A 16,361-nucleotide genomic window follows, 5' to 3' on the forward strand; every position below is an offset into this window, starting at 1 on the left:
TTGTGCAAAAGCATGTTGTGGGTGTGTATCTGTATGTTAGGCTGATTGTATTTGTGTGTGTTGTCTCTCCAGGCCATGGGTGTTTATCTGTACGGGGAGCTGATGGTTCAAGAGGACTCTAGGCAACAGGCGCTGGCCAGGCGCTGCCTCTCATTGGTCCAGAACGAAATGGACCAATCAGCTCGCAGGGTGGTAGAGGAGATGGTCCTATGAGGTGGCACACAAAAAGGTACTGACCCACCCAGCTGTGCCATCTCATAATCATAGGTACCATTTGTTTCTGAACATGATTATGTTAAAAGTGATAATGGTCCCTTGTTGATTATGCCCTGGCTAAAGTGGGATCATATTGCTCTGAAACTATTTTGTATTATCGCTAGCCTCAGTATAGTAGATAGTGGGCAGACATATACGTCCTCTTCAGTGCTATGTTTTCTCTAGCTCCTCTGCCACGTTTAGATGGGTGTACTGGGTCTTGTTTCGGAGTGCTACTGTAAAAGCACTCTTTGTTTTGGGGTGTAGTGACTTGGCCACCTCTCTCACACATTCCTCCTTGAGCTCTCTCTCTCTCTGTGTGTGTGTGTGTGAGAGAGAGAGAGAGCTCAGAACGCTGCCTTTTCTGTGGTTTCTCAGGAGCGCCGTCAGGATGTGTTTGTCAGGGCAGGAATTTGGGAATGTGTTCCTCAAACAAACGGACAGTAGAGAAGGAGAGAGAGAGGACTGTGTCTCCAGTTAGCCCTGTGCAGCTTTTTACTGTGTTTACCCTGAAATTCCTCTGTGTGTGTGTGTGTGTTTGTAACTGCATTGTCACCCACTGGGAGGGAAGGTGGTGTCCGGCTTCTCATAACAGCAAGGGTTTTATTTGTTTCTTCCCTCCCATCGAGGAGAATAGAAGAGATTTATGATTCAGACCGAGAGGGAGAAGGAGTGAGGACTGGTCTCTTTTAAAGGAGTAGAGCAGAAACACTAGAACTTGTCCTAAGAAAGCACGGGCCATTCAGGCTACCTAGCCCACTTCCAAGTCATGTCCAATCAATTGAATTTACCACAGGTGGAATCCAATCAAGTTGTAGAAACATCTCAAGGATGATCAATGGAAACAGGATGCACCTGAGCTCAATTTGGAGTCTCATAGCAAAGGGTCTGAATATGTAAATACGGTATTTCTGTTTTTATATTTAATACATTTGTTTAAAAAATCTAAAAACCTGTTTTTGCTTTGTCATTATGGGGTATTGTGTGTAGATTGGTGAGGGAAAAAACAATTTTATCAATTTTAGAATAAGGCTGTAACGTAACAAAATGTGGGGAGAGTCAAGGGGTCTGAATACTTTCCGAATGCACTTTATATATGAGAAGGCGGTTCTTTTCAGAGGTGCTGCTAAATACTTGTCTAGATCAAGCAGAGAGACATACAGGCCTCACCACACAGATAGATAAATCCTTTTTCAGGCCGTGGCCAAGCAAGAGCAAGACGTGAAGGGTGCTTTCATCCACACAAACACAGAGGACAGCTTTATGTGTGTGCAGAGGGGAGGAGAAAGGTTTTCCAGGCGAGCGCTCTGTCTGTCTACTCTGACAAATCACTTTACACGCGCGCACGCACACTCTGCTGGGGCCACAGTCCGTCAGCCTCCTGTCACAGTGGCTCTCTGTCACTGTCCACAATAACATGTCTCCCTGTCCGTCAATGACAAGACGGCCAGTCCAAGCTTTCCTTCCTTCTCACCCTCTCTCTTTCCTTGTCTTCGGCCTGTACATGCCTGTGGAATACCTCCTGATCCGCTTACTGAGGGGCATATCGCCGGTGTCGCGGAGCGTAGCGAATGGTAGAGGAGGATAGAAGGAGAGTGAGAGAGAGAACGCCACCGGTTTGGCCTTTCATGTCTAGGCTGTAATGGTTCCTGGTGTGATGACGCTGGGGGGAAAAGGGAGACGGTGTGAGAGAAAGGGAGAGCGAGGATTGACAGGTCTCGCCTTTAATGTCAGGATTCTGAGGGTTCCTGGCACAACTGAGCTAGGGATAAAAAGAAGAAAAGAGAGAGAATGGGAGAAAAGAAAGAGAGAGAGAGTATCCTGGTCTTTCATGTCTGCTCTGGGAGGGTTCCTGGCGTGCTGATTTGTGACTTAAGATAAAATCACATTGCCAGGGATTACCACCCAGGCCAGACCCTGCCGGCTGCCATGACAACCGGAGGCTCCACCGCTCAGCCGCTTGCAATAATAAAGTCAAATAAGACATGATGATCTGACAGGGTGTGTTTGTGTGGGTGATGATGAGAGGCCCCATGTAGGGGAGAGGGGCAAACTTTTGGATCGTGTGCGTCTATGTGGGTGTCCATGTGCAGCCCTGTGCATTGTGTGTCTGTGTGTGTGTGTCCACCAGTCAGGCAGTGACCTCTCTCCCACCAGGTACAGAGCTTAGCTGATTGGTGAACAGTGATTGATCTCCTTTGTTCACAGTGGCTAAGTTCTGCACCTAAGGAGAGAATGACGCACAGAATCCGACAAAGAAAGAGAGAACAATGGAGAGAGGTGGAATGAGAGGATAAGTTGACACTATTTCCCTCCTCCCCCAATGTGTAAACCATATGAACAGTTTTGCATGCAAGATAAATTCCTGTCTCCTGTCTCTGCATGTCTGAAGATACCCTACGCTGGAGTGGAGATGTACAGTAGGGAGTCAGTAGTGAGGGAGTGTGCGTGCTCCGTGGGAATTCAAACTTTGAGTCTCCTAAGTTTGATGTGCTGCAGTTACTAATAAGCCTAGCGTTATGCTCTCCTGCCCATTCGGTCTCCGTCGCTCTCGTCACCCTCTCTCTATTCTCTCTCCCCTCCCTTTTCTCAGTTTCTCTCGTCATCCTCTCTATTTTCTCTCCTTCATTGTCTCTGTGAGCTCGCTCGCTCGCTCTCTCTCTCCGGGTGGACTGATGGTGATGGGGAGGGATGTGGGACACAGGAGACAGTGCTAATGAAAATGAGGAAGACAGGCATTGCTAATGCTGCTGCTCAGTGCTCAGTGAGCCACTTTGACAATGGGCCCTGGAGGACCGTCTTCTTCCACTTCCTTACCTTCCTCCTCCTTTTCGTTGTCCTCTTATTTTCAAACTCCAGCAGCACTAACAAACATGTCCAAGTTCAATTCGGTACAGCAGTATCTATGGTGGATCTTTGCTATAAGAACTACCCGATCGCTCAACGCCATCTCTTCTTTGAGCGTATGGAAACGGAAATAAATCTGTCGACGTTGAACAAGCTCAGACCGTAACTAATCAATGGCCCCGGAGTCAATCAAAGGCGCGTTTCCGCCAAGAGCATTGCACTTGACTTAAAAAAAAAAAAAAGTGATTATGCATGAGCTGACATCGGCAAAATGTCAGGAAAATTGCCTTCAAAAGGCGCATTGTGGCCAATGCTTTGTGCTGCTCTGTAACGCACTTTTGATTGCATCCCGACCAATGGATCAGAATGAACATACTGGACTGGAAAGGTAATTGTGGTGTGGTCAGTGGCGGGATGGAAAGCAGTAGGAGAGCTGGTATAGCCCTATGGTCTTTTCTTTCTCTAACAAAATGGCCGCTGTAAGCGAGGACAGATGTGTGAATTAGAAATTAGGTCCATGTGGAGCCTGACTGGAAAATGCTATATTTAGGGCCTGTTACAAGAGTAATGACTATCAAAGGCTTCTAAAAGAGAGGAATTACCATCGGAGACGATATCTAAAGCCTGATTTATTACAGCCTAATGGAAGGGAAATGGGCTTGCACATCAAAGCACGATGAAAATGTATAGAAAGGACATTTTCACTCTAATGCCAGAAGTAAACCTACATTTGTTCACTTTAATATCCTAAGTAAACCTCACTTTTTTCTATTTTTATAAGCTTACTGTGAGGTGCCATATTCCTGGCGTGGGACTAACTGTTTTCCCAGCTAGGCTCCATCACCTCTGACTTGCTATTGGTGTTTTAATATGGAGCTGAATGCATGAATGGAACTCTGAGCCATGTTAGAATTACGGCCACCTGTTCTTACTTAACCGCTTTTAGTGAGATGTACTGTTGCATTGTGGTCGAATATAGGCCCTCAATTCATATTGGAAGACTGAAAGAGGCTTGCCTCCCAGAGATGCAGGCGTGTCTCAGCAACAAAGACCAAAGGCAACATTTCATTACAAAATGTTGAAGAAGAGAGCGAGGACTAGTCTAGGACTGTGCCTCCTGTGCCTACTGAGCTGATAACAGTACTACTGAATGACTGGCTCAGTTCAGCAGGAACAGGAGTCCAGCCCATACCAACACACGACCAGACAGACAGCCATCGGCATCATCCTCCAGCCCTGAAGAGCTACGCAACAACACACATGACTGATACCCTCAGCGGATGCATACCAAATGGCACCCTATTCTCTATTTAGTACACTACTTTTGACCAGAGCACATTCCCTATATACAGTGCATTCGGAAATGCAAAACACACAAAGCAAAAACTAGTTTTTAGAGAAAAAGAATCTAATTTATATAAAAAATAAAATAAATAAATACCTTATTTACATAAGTATTCAGACCCTTTGCTATGAGACTGTGAAATTGAGCTCAGGTGCATCCTGTTTCCATTGATCATCCTTGAGATGTTTCTACAACTTGATTAGAGTCCACCTGTGGTAAATTCAAATGATTGTAAATGATTTTGAAGGGCACACACCTGTCTATGTAAGGTCCCACAGTTGACAGTTCATGTCAGAGCAAAAGTTAAGCCATGAGGTCAAAGGAATTGCCCGTAGAGCCCCGAGACAGGATTGTGTCGAGGCACAGATCTGGGGAAGGGTGCCCAAAAAATGTCTGCAGCATTGAAGGTCCCCAAGAACACAGTGGCCTCCATCTTTCTTAAATGAAAGAAGTTTGGAACCACCAAGACTCTTCCTAGAGCTGGCCACCTGGCCAAACTGAGCAATCGGAGGAGAAGTGCCTTGGTCAGGGAGGTGAGAAAGAACCCCATGGTCACTCTGACAGAGCTCCAGAGTTCCTCTGTGGAGATGGTTGTCCTTCTGGAAGGTTCTCCTATCTTTGCAGCACTCCACTAATCAGGGCTTCATGGTAGAGTGGCCAGACAGAAGCCACTACTCAGTAAAAGGCACATGACAGCAAGATTCTCTGATTTGATGAAACCAAGATTGAACTCTTTGGCCTGAATGCCAAGCATCACATCTTGAGGAAACCTGGCACCATGCCTACGGTGAAGCATGATGGTGGCAGCATCATGCTGTGGGGATGTTTTTCAGTGGCAGGGACTGGGAGACTAGTCAGGATTGAGGGAAAGATGAACGGAGCAAAGTACAGAGAGATCCTTGATGAAAACCTGCTCCAGAGCGCTCAGGACCTCCGACTGGGGCGAAGGTTCACCTTCCAACAGGACAACGACCCTAAGCACACAGCCAAGACAACGGCTTCGGGACAAGTGACTTCAGTGGCTTCGGGACAAGTCTCTGAATGTCCTTGAGTGGCCCAACCAGAGCCCGGACTTGAACCCGATCGAACATCTCTGGAGACCTGAAAATAGCAGTGCAGCGACACTCCCCATCCAACCTGACAGAGATTGAGAGGATCTGCAGAGAAAAATGGGAGAAACACCCAAAATACAGGTGTGCCAAGCTTGTGGCGTCATACCCAAGAAGACTCGAGGTGGTAATCGCTGCCAAAGGTGCTTCAACAAAGTACTGAGTAAAGGGTCTGAATACTTATGTAAATGTGATATTTACATCGTTGTTGCTTTGTCATTATGGGGTAGATTGATGAGGGGAAAAACGATTTAATCAATTTTAGAATAAGGCTGTAACATAACAAAATGTGTAAAAAGTGAATAGTTTCGGAATGCACTGAAGTGTGCTATGCCTATGGGTCCTAGTCAAAAGTAGTGCACTATACAGGGGAAAGGGTTTCATTTGGGAAGCAAAATACTCCCATGACTGTATTATGAACTGTACACCAGCTGTTATTGTCTGTTCTCATAGCAGCTCTCTTTTCTCCCACTGTTCTCTTTTATAGGCTGCCCAGCTGCCCGCCTTGGGACATGGAAGGGAGAGGAAACACTGAGAAAGTAATGCTCTCACTACTTCCCCTCCAGACAGGAAGACCAAACGCCAACCTGTTTTCTTTCCTGCATGATCAATGAAGTTAAAGCACTGTACTGTACATACTAATAGTAATAGGTGATGTGTAGATAGGGTTGCGTCCTAAATGGCACCCTATTTCCTATATAGTGCACTACTTTTGACCAGTGCCCTATTAGCCCTTTGACTTTGGGCAAAAGTAGTACACTATAATGGGAATATGGTGTCATTTGGGACACCCATAGTTATGTTCTCCAGAATTCTCAAAAATATAGGAATCGGAAAATAAAGACTATTCTCATGGCATTTTTATAAATGTAATAATGCCTCTTTACTGAACTTTCTGATTTAGCCTCAGTTTCAATTCTCCTCATTAGGAAATGCGACTGAGAATGAGATTTGGGTCTTGGAGGTGTGCTTTGATGTGAGTGTTTCTTGTGTGTTCGAACGTGGGATCGTTTGTACATTCATTCTGCAAAAAACAGTACAGCTACAGTCACTCACCCTTCTCACCCACCCTTTGAAACAGTCTAACCAGGTCTTGTGTCTGGAAGCCACCTGCAGATTCATACTACAGCTATGACAATCAGTTTGTATTACTAATAGTATGGATTGGGATTATGGTTTATTTTTTAGCTAGCTATCTACATTACATGACCCATCAAGTTAGCCAGGTGTGTCTGGCGGTGATTACGGCCATCTACAGTATTTCATGAACATGTCTAGACAATAGTGACCCATCCACTTAGCTGGATGTGGCTGGGGAGTGGTTATAGCGGCTGGGGAGTGGTTATAGCATGACCAATTTAAACAAGTGTGTCTGGGTAAGCATCATCTAATAATTAGTGAATATTTTTATCTGGACACTCTGTTTTTTGATATTGCTACGAATCGAATATGTAAGTAAAACTGTACCGTTTACACCTTTGTATCCTGTGCATGTGACAAATAAACATTGATTTTATTTAATATAGTGTTTTTACCAGAGAAGGTAATGTGAAGAACAACATTACCTGCACCAAAGTCATGTTAGGATATAGGCCAAGGACGAGATAGTGTATTTTTACCTGGAGTTTTTCCTTATTGTAGGCTACTACTTTCACCACTTTTAGTCTTGACATCTTTGGTTGTTTACCACACTAGCTTACTCACTCTGTTTAGCACATGGCCTAACATGTGAATTCACTAAGAGATGGGTGGGGCAAAGGCTTAAGAGGGTCTGAACAATGCTCAATAGGTGTATACAAAAAAGAGCTCTCCAGTAGGTGTACCAAAACATTGAAGGGCTATTTTCTCAAAAGTGGGGTTACACGTTTTTTCAACTTTCAAAGCATAATTACTTTCCCATTGTTCCTCAACTGTAGTGTATGATATACCATTTTGTAGCTCTGAGTCTCTACTTTTATTCAATGTAAAAAATAAAAATAAGAATAAAATCTAATTTTGCTACATACACTACATGACCAAAAGTATGTGGACACCTGTTCGTCAAACATCTCATTACAAAATAATGGGCATTAATATGGAGTTGGTCCACCCTTTGCTTCTATAACAGCCTCCACTCATCTGGGAAGGCTTTCCACTAGATATTGGCCGATTAGGCCTGGCTCGCAGTCAGCTTTTCAAATCCTCCCAAAGGTGTTCGATGGGGGTTGAGGTCAGGGCTCTGTGCAGGTCAGGGCTCTGTGCAGGTCAGTCAAGTTCTTCCCCACTGATCTCAACAAACCATATCTGTATGAACCTCGCTTTGTGCACGGGGGCATTGTCATGCTGAAACAGGAAAGGGCCTTCCCAAAACTGTTTCCACAAAGTTGGAAGCACAGAATCACTGGATCTAAGGGGTCTAGCCCGAACCAATTTTAGCTATGGAGATTGCATGGCTGTGTGCTCAATTTTATATAACTGTCAGCAATGGGTGTGGCTGAATCCACTAATTTGAAGGTCTGGCCACATACTTTTGTATATATAGTGTAAGACGGAATCGAGGCGGTCGGTCACATACCCTATATTGCACATATTTTAGTTGTCTTATTAAATACTTTCAATATTTATGATTTTCTGCAATGTATAGTTGTTTGAGGTTAAGTCATTTACATTTGGAGCTATTGACATTTTAAAATATTGTCCCATGTACATTTTGTAATTTACTGAATGTCTCTAACTAGTCCCATAGGGATGTCGAATGTCAAACCAAACTGACCATGGGCATCATAATAACATGGGCATTATAATCACATGGGCATCATAATCACATGGGCATCATTATAATCAGATCGCGTACAGCTGAGTTCCAAATTGATGATGACTTCGGTGCTGCCAGCTGTGGGCGGGATTAAAATAAACCCAAGGAAAATTCTTACGGTATTTCCGTGACATACCATTTTTTCCTAATTATCTAGCAAATCTCAGTTTTGGACGAGACTGACTTTATGACCAAAATTATCCTATTTACACTTTGTAGTCAATTTTGACACTAGAATAAATGTTTCTGATTAATATCGGTGCCACGTAACCAGGTGAAGCTGGTTGAGAGAACGCCAAGAGTGTGCAAAGCTGTCATCAAGGCAAAGGGTGGCTAATTTGAAGAATCTCAAATATAATTCAATATGTATAACACTTTTTTGGTTACTACATGATTCCATATGTGTTATTTCATAGTTTTGATGTCTTCACTATTATTCTACAATGTAGAACATTTTTAAAAAATAAAGAAAAACCCTTGAATTTTGTAAGGTGTGTCCAAACCTTTGACTGGTACTGTACATATGAGTTTATTGTTTTGTCCTACATGTGAGTCTGCTAATATACAGAATCAAAAAAACATGACTCAGATCAGGTTATAGACCATTACTCTGATTGTATTAACAAATGAGAAATATTTCCATATTCATAATGAGACTTGAAGAAGGGTTGACGTCACATTTCTTTAGTATAGGTTTGTACCATACAATGCAGTATAGTTGGTGTAGAGACATTCTGTAGAGAAAAACATTGTGTCCATATCAGGTGTTGTTGCATGTCATTTCCCTTCTTCAAATCAACGGATGTTTCCCCATGTGTGTGTAATGAGAGGAATGTGTTCTGAGTGGAAGGGTTAGGGCACGTTTTATGACTTGTTGCTCTTGCACAGCTAAGCGTGTGTCCTGATACGTGTGGGTGTCTAGTTGTGACTATGTCCTCCCACTGTCGTATCTGTAGCGTCTGTTTGTGCGTATCAGTGTCATAGCGTCTGGTTGGTGGAACAGCCTGGCACGGCTGTGTGTGTATCCCATCGCTGCCATAGTGGCTGTGTGTCTGTGTCGTGTTGTACCATGTGTGTGAGTGTGCCCCGAAGAGCCCTGGTCCTGAGCTTAACTCTGTCAGTGAGGCTGGAGGAGGCTCTCTCTCTGTTTAGTCGGAGCTCAACCATGTCGAGAACGCACACTGCCTCACGGACCAGCCCTGACTGCTGCACCACCTGGAACACACACCACACACGATTATACACAGGTATATTAGAGACAGAAAATTGTGTTCACATAACAGCGATGCCATCATGAGTATAGAGGGATGGAGAGAAAAAACACACACACTATTTGCTTCTGAGGTTTGGTCCAACAGAAACGGTCGATTCCCCTTCTAACGGTACCCTTTACAGAGCAGACCCTAACTAAAACGGGAGTATCAATGAACATGATTGTGGAAAATGAATGCTCAGTTTGTCGCATGCGGCATTGCGGTACCGCTAGCAGCATTTTAGCTACATACTGTTATGCGCTAGCTGTGTCGTCCGTGTTCTATAAATGTGCAATGAGCATTAAAAGATGCATTTATATAAGGAATTGGCAACAATAAGCATCTAATCCAGGTAGGCCACTGGATTTCAACATCGTAACAAAGTGAACAGGCCATGTTGTTCAAACAGTTGGAGACGGACAGGAGGGTGTATTCATAACAGTTCAACTGTTCTACCTTGTTAGCAAGCAAATAGATCCAACTTGGCTAGACTTCTAAAGATTAGCTGGCTACTCCCTAGCACGTGGGCTTGTGCTTCAGAGATGGTTTATGAGACCTGTGTTCATTGTCTATCATTCCTCCTGCTAGAAGAAGTTGGTCATTATTAGCGGATGTGCATGGTTCTGGTTAAATTTGTTACAAAAAAGGCATTTTTATAGACAGACTTGAAAGTCAGATCAGTAATTATTGCAAAAAAAAGCAGGTTAAACTATTTTGATGAAATAATTAAATTATTTGTCCTGTTACTCCGGACTGTTTGAAACGCACGGTCTTGACCTTTAATTATGCAACAATGCTTATTTAGATAAAATCGTTTAAAAATATTTAGATATACACTGAGTGTACAAAAACATTAAGAACACTTGCTCTTTCCATGATATAGACTGACTAGATGAATCAAGGTGAAAGCTATGATCCCTTATTGATGTTACTTGTTAAATCCACTTTAATCAGTGTAGACGAAGGGGGAGAGACAGCTTAAATAAGGATGGTTTAAGCCTTAAATTATTGAGACATTGATTGTTGTATGTGTGCTATTCAGAGGGTGAATGGGCAAGACAAAAGATTGAAGTGCCTTTGAACGGGGTATGGTAGTAGGTCCCAGGTGCACCGGTTTGTGTCAAGAACTGCAACGCTGCTTGGTTTTTAACGCTCAACAGTTCCCAGTGTGTAACAAGGACATCCAGCCAACTTGACACAACTGTGGGAAGCACTGACAAATGAAGTCTGTTCTGAGGGCAAAAGGCGGGTGCAACTCAATATTAGGAAGCTCTTCATGTTTTGTACACTCAGTGTATATCGTGAATTGCCCACGAGTTTGAAAAAAATCAAGACATGATTTTTAGGCCATATCGCCCAGCCTTGTGTGTGTGGTTTTGCGTGTGCGTGCATCAAGAGGGGTAAAGTTGTGAGCTCACCATGCGGACTATCTCCCTGGCACCACTCAGGGGGTTGTGGGAGAAAACTGCAAAGTTGACCAGGAGGCTGACGACCAATAGCGAGTCCAGGGACGGCTGCTGGGCGACGGCTGACATCAGCCCGGCCAATGACTGCAGTCGGTCAGCAGGAAGGGGAGGAGCCGAGAGCAGGAAGAGTGACCTCAGGTGATCCCAGACTTCTCTTGCCGCCACCTGGAAACAGAAAGAAGGAACGGGAGGAAACTAGCTTCAGCTGGAAGCCTGTCGTTTTCAAATGTCGTTTTCCACGACAACGGCCGGACGGATAGGCGCAAAAGAATGTCTTCAGAGTCAACCAAAGGTTATGCCCTCTATAGACCTCAACTTCTCTCTGACCACACACAGTGTGTGTAGGTCCCTCAGGGTAGAGAGGAGACAGCCAGGAGACACAGGAGAGATGAAACCCAGGAATAGCCAGGCAGACGCACTCCGAGTGGGATCAATACCATATCAGCCTCCCTCACCCTTCTCCCTTTCTCCTCTCCCCTCTCTCCATGTCGTTTTCCCTTCCTCTCTCCTTCTAACCCGGAGAAGCAATCTATTATTCATCCCTCAGTCCATTATTCATCTATCTATTGGCCAAGCTATTCTGAGACCAGCCATGACAGGTCAGTAAGGACAACAACATCTACACTGAGTAAACAAAACATTTCCATGACATAGACTGACCAGGTGAAAGATATGATACCTTATTGATGTCACTTGTTAAATCCACTTCAATCAGTGTAGATGAAGGGGAGGAGGTAGGTAAAAAATATATATTTTTAAGCATTAAGACAAGGCAAAAGATTTAAGTGCCTTTGAACGGGGTATGGTAGTAGGTGCCAGGTGCACCAGTTTGTGTCAAGAATTGCAACACTGCTGAGTTTTTCCCGTGTGTATCAAGAATAGTCCACCACCCAAAGGACATCCATCCAACTTGACACAACTGTGGACTCAACATGGCCCGGCATCCCTGTGGAACGCTTTCGACACCTTGTAGAGTCCATGCCCAGCAAATTAAGGCTGTTCTGAGGGCAAAAGGGGAGGGGGTGCAACCTAATATTAGGAAGGTGTTCATAATGTTTGGTATACTCAGTGTATCGAGGGAGTTGACAACAGTAACCCCTTCCATCCAGCCAGTCAGTACATACCAGCTGCTGTGTCCGGTGGTGCCCCCTGTTGGTAGGGTGGTGATAGAAGGTGAGGAGCCACAGCAGGGGGCCACAGTCCTGGGGTCTGGCTGAGACCAGTTGCTGGCTGGCCACCTCCAACCAGTCAGCACACTGCACCAGCAGGAACCAGGCCTCAAACACTCCACACTGACCCCTGGAGGACAACACACACACAGGGAATTAACCTAGCACCCAATCATCATCTGAGAGATGGCGGGAAGATAAAGGGCATGTTCTAGAACATGCAGAGAGGGAGAGGGAGAGGACAGAGAAAGATAGGGAAGAAGATTAGTAAGAGAGTAAGACGATGAGATAATGAAGGGGGATCACTGGCTGGGTACGGTTGGTAATTTCGTATGGTGTTCCGGGAATAGAGCGGTCGAGATAATGGGCCAAGTTAAAAGCAGCAGCTGGAGCCACCATTGCTCTCTCAGTTCTCAGTGTTCCCTCTCTCTCTCTTATTCTTCCTTTCTCTCTCTGCTATTGCTTTCCATCAATCCTTGGTCTACTATCCTCCTCTCACTCACACATTCTTCCCCCCTCTCTCTCTCTGCTATTGATTTCTACCACTCTCTCTCTCATTCACTACAATCTTCCCCCTCTGCTCTCTAGCTAAGCTTTAGTACGTTTGTGGAATCAGGAGTGAGTAGTGTGTTCTGATTCAGGGGATAACATACGAGATAGAACAATATGATACAGTTGAAGTCGGAAGTTTACATACACTTAGGTTGGAATCATTAAAACTAGTTTTTCAACCACTCCACAAATTTCTTGTTAACAAACTATAGTTTTGGTAAGCAAGTCGGTTAGGACATCTACTTTGTGCATGACACAAGTAATTTTTCTAACAATTGTTTACAGACAGATTATTTCAATTATAATTCACTGTATGAAAATTCCAATTCAGAAGTTTACATACATTAAGTTGACTGTGCCTTTAAACAGCTTGGAAAATTCCAGAAAATGATCTCATGGCTTTAGAAGCTTCTGACAGGCTAATTGACATAATTTGAGTCAATTGGAGGTGTACCTGTGGATGTATTTCAAGACCTGCCTTCAAACTCAGCGCCTCTTTGCTTGACATCATGGGAAAATCAAAAGAAATCAGCCAAGACCTCAGAAAAAGAATTGTAGACCTCCACAAGTCTGGTTCATCCTTGGGAGCAATTTCCAAATGCCTGAAGGTACCACGTTCATCTGTACAAACAATAGTATGCAAGTATAAACACCATGGGACCACGCAGCCATCATACCGCTCAGGAAGGAGACGCGTTCTGTCTCCTAGAGATGAAAGTACTTTGGTGCGAAGTGCAAATCAATCCCAGAACAGCAGCAAAGGACCTTGTGAAGATGCTGGAGGAAACAGGTACAAAAGTATCTATATCCACAGTAAAACGAGTCCTATATCGACATAACCTGAAAGGCCGCTCAGCAAGGAAGAAGCCACTGCTCCAAAACCGCCATATAAAAGCCAGACTACGGTTTGCAACTGCACATGGGGACAAAGATCATACTTTTTGGAGAAATGTCCTGATGAAACAAAAATAGAACTGTTTGGCCATAATGACCATCGTTATGTTTGGAGGAAAAAGGGGGAGGCTTGCAAGCCGAAGAACACCATCCCAACCATGAAGCACGGGGGTGGCAGCATCATGTTGTGGTGGTGCTTTGCTGCAGGAGGGACTGGTGCACTTCACAAAATTGATGGCATCATGAGGATGGAAAACTATGTGGATATATTGAAGCAACATCTCAAGACATCAGTCAGGAAGTTAAAGCTTGGTCGCAAATGGGTCTTCCAAATGGACAATGACCCCAAGGATACTTCCAAAGTTGTGGCAAAATGGCTTAAGGACAACAAAGTCAAGGTATTGGAGTGGCCATCACAAAGCCCTGACCTCAATCCTATAGAAAATTTGGGGGCAGAACTGAAAAAGCGTGTGCGAGCAAGGATGCCTACAAACCTGACTCAGTTACACCAGCTCTGTCAGGAGGAATGGGCCAAAATTAACCCAACTTATTGTGGGAAGCTTGTGGAAGGCTACCCGAAACGTTTGACCCAAGTTAAACAATTTAAAGGCAATGCTACCAAATACTAATTGAGTGTATGTAAACTTCTGACCCACTGGGGATGTGATGAAAGAAATAAAAGCTGAAATAAATCATTCTCTCCTCTATTATTCTGATATTTCACATTCTTAAAATAAAGAGGGGATCCTAACGGACCTAAGACAGGGAATTTTTACTAGGATTAAATGTCAGGAATTGTGAAAGTTTAAATGTATTTGGCTAAGGTGTATGTAAACTTCGACTTCAACTGTATATGGGAGAAAATATCATGTAAGCAGCAGCAGAGAGAGAAAATAGAGGTGAGGTGATGCTGGGAACCGCATCATTGGAGCTGAAGAGACATAGCTCATAAAACATGAACAACTCCCAGACACACAGATCATAATCAACTTGAAAAATGAAGTTCAAAGTTGTACAGTCTATTACATATTTATACTTGTTCATATTTATTGCTAGACTGACTGAACCAACTTCACCACTCTGTGCCTGACTAATGAAAAGCCCAAGGTATTCCCCTCTCACCTGTTGCCTTCCTCTTCTTCCTCAGTGAGTCTCTGTAGTGATGCAGTGATCCAGGCCAGGTGTTCTGGCCACGCCTCCTGGGCCATTTCTGGGGGCGGGGGAAGGAGATGAGAGGGATGCATAACTCAAACCATGCATTGGTGTCAATTGGTCGCACGCAAATACTCAATCACTCACACAAGCAGGCAGGCAGGCAGGCAGGCACGCACACACGCACACACAGTGTGTAATGATTAACTTTGAGTGTTGGCTGGTAGCCAGCATGTTCCTAAACGGCAATGCTAGATGTCAATAAGCATTGCCTGCGGGGTACTTGGGTTTGGCCACACACTTAAACATACCTCAGAAAAAAATAGATAGGTGCAGTGAAATGAGTTGCTTTGCGGTGAAATTAGTTGTTTTAGAGGGTCAGTCATAGTAGGTCGGCGCCCCTGGAGCAAATTATGTTAAGTGCCTCGCTCAATGCCTCGCTCAAGGGCAGATCGACAGATTTTTCACCACGTTGGCTCGGGTATTCGAACCAGACCTTTCGGTTACTGGCCCTAACCGCTAGGCTACCTCACATCCTAGAACATTCAACATACTCATACAGGTATACAGGTATAGCCTAGACTACTCTGGCAGATTTGGATAAGTGTATCATTCCGTGATGAAACATTCCCCTACACAAATAGACCAATATCCAAGCACAGTAGAGATTGATCTTGATCACTTTAAACATTACTGTGATGAAAGCAGATATATTGAGTAAAGGGTAACCGAGGATAAAGCTCAGTTACTGATATGATCTTGTGAGTATTGATGATGGAGAGGAATAATGAAACTACTTTACTTTTTTCAAAGTACTATATTAGGTAGCCTAGTGGTTAAGAGCGTTGGGCCGGTAACCGAAAGGTCGCTGGTTTGAATCCCCAAGCGGAAATCTGCCGGTGTGCCTTTGAGCAAGGCACTTAGCCCAAATTGCTCCTGTAAGTCGCTATGGATAAGAGCGTCTGCTAAATTACTCAAATGTAAAAATGTTAATCACTTACTGATTTTAATGTAGCTGTTACACGGATGTTATAAGTAACCGTTATTGATTGGTGAGACACAGAAAGCCATTCATTCACTCAGAGGGTGAAATGATTACACATAAGAGATCCCACACGCATCCTACCTGAAGGATGGGTCAGCAGAGGGGCCAGTAAGCTCTGGGGTGTGTGTGGGAAGAAGGCCTTCAAGGACACACACTCCTGAAACAAGACGCGCGCACACACAGGTAAGAGGCAACAGACAAAGTTAACCTATAATACAATGCAGAACATTATCAGAGCCCTCCAGTCGAGTTAGCAAGACAACAATGCAATACATCTAAACATCCCAACTGTACATACCAACCTAAAGACTGTCAGATGAACGTTTTGAAAAACAGCAAGGCTTTCGCACTGCTAGAACAGAAAGAGGACAATAAAGAATGTGTGTCCTAGAGAACTGACTACACTGTAGATCGTATGGATGGAGGTCCCCTATAGCTGGGCCTGAAGGTGTGGCTGGCTGTACAGTTCAAATAGGGGTG

General features: G+C 44.1%; 2 protein-coding genes across 6 annotated transcripts in view; one reads left to right on the top strand and one right to left on the bottom strand.

The window, feature by feature from the left end:
* The window catches only part of aopep (aminopeptidase O (putative)), a 112,670-nt gene extending 103,833 nt beyond the window's left edge, over positions 1 to 8,837 (top strand). The window contains exons 16-17 of one of the 3 annotated variants that reach the window (XR_011675126.1): positions 73 to 267; positions 6,044 to 8,837. Coding sequence is in view for 1 of the 3 variants with exons in the window: in XM_071402649.1 (XP_071258750.1) it covers positions 73 to 213 (141 nt within the window). In the remaining 2 variants the exon portion in view is untranslated. The remainder of the gene's footprint in view (positions 1 to 72; positions 268 to 6,043) is intronic. The other 2 variants (XR_011675127.1, XM_071402649.1) reach the window with 2 other exon arrangements.
* Positions 8,838 to 8,940: 103 nt separating this feature from the next.
* fancc (FA complementation group C) overlaps positions 8,941 to 16,361 on the bottom strand; it is a 43,992-nt gene continuing 36,571 nt past the window's right edge. For all 3 annotated transcript variants that reach the window (XM_071402650.1, XM_071402652.1, XM_071402651.1), the window contains 5 exons: positions 15,963 to 16,038; positions 14,807 to 14,894; positions 12,194 to 12,368; positions 11,022 to 11,234; positions 8,941 to 9,565 (listed from right to left, as the gene is read on the bottom strand). In XM_071402650.1, coding sequence (XP_071258751.1) covers positions 9,329 to 9,565; positions 11,022 to 11,234; positions 12,194 to 12,368; positions 14,807 to 14,894; positions 15,963 to 16,038 — 789 coding nt within the window. In that variant the 3' untranslated portion in view covers positions 8,941 to 9,328. The remainder of the gene's footprint in view (positions 9,566 to 11,021; positions 11,235 to 12,193; positions 12,369 to 14,806; positions 14,895 to 15,962; positions 16,039 to 16,361) is intronic.

This window comes from Salvelinus alpinus, chromosome 5 (assembly GCF_045679555.1).
Source record: "Salvelinus alpinus chromosome 5, SLU_Salpinus.1, whole genome shotgun sequence".
NCBI lineage: Eukaryota > Metazoa > Chordata > Actinopteri > Salmoniformes > Salmonidae > Salvelinus > Salvelinus alpinus.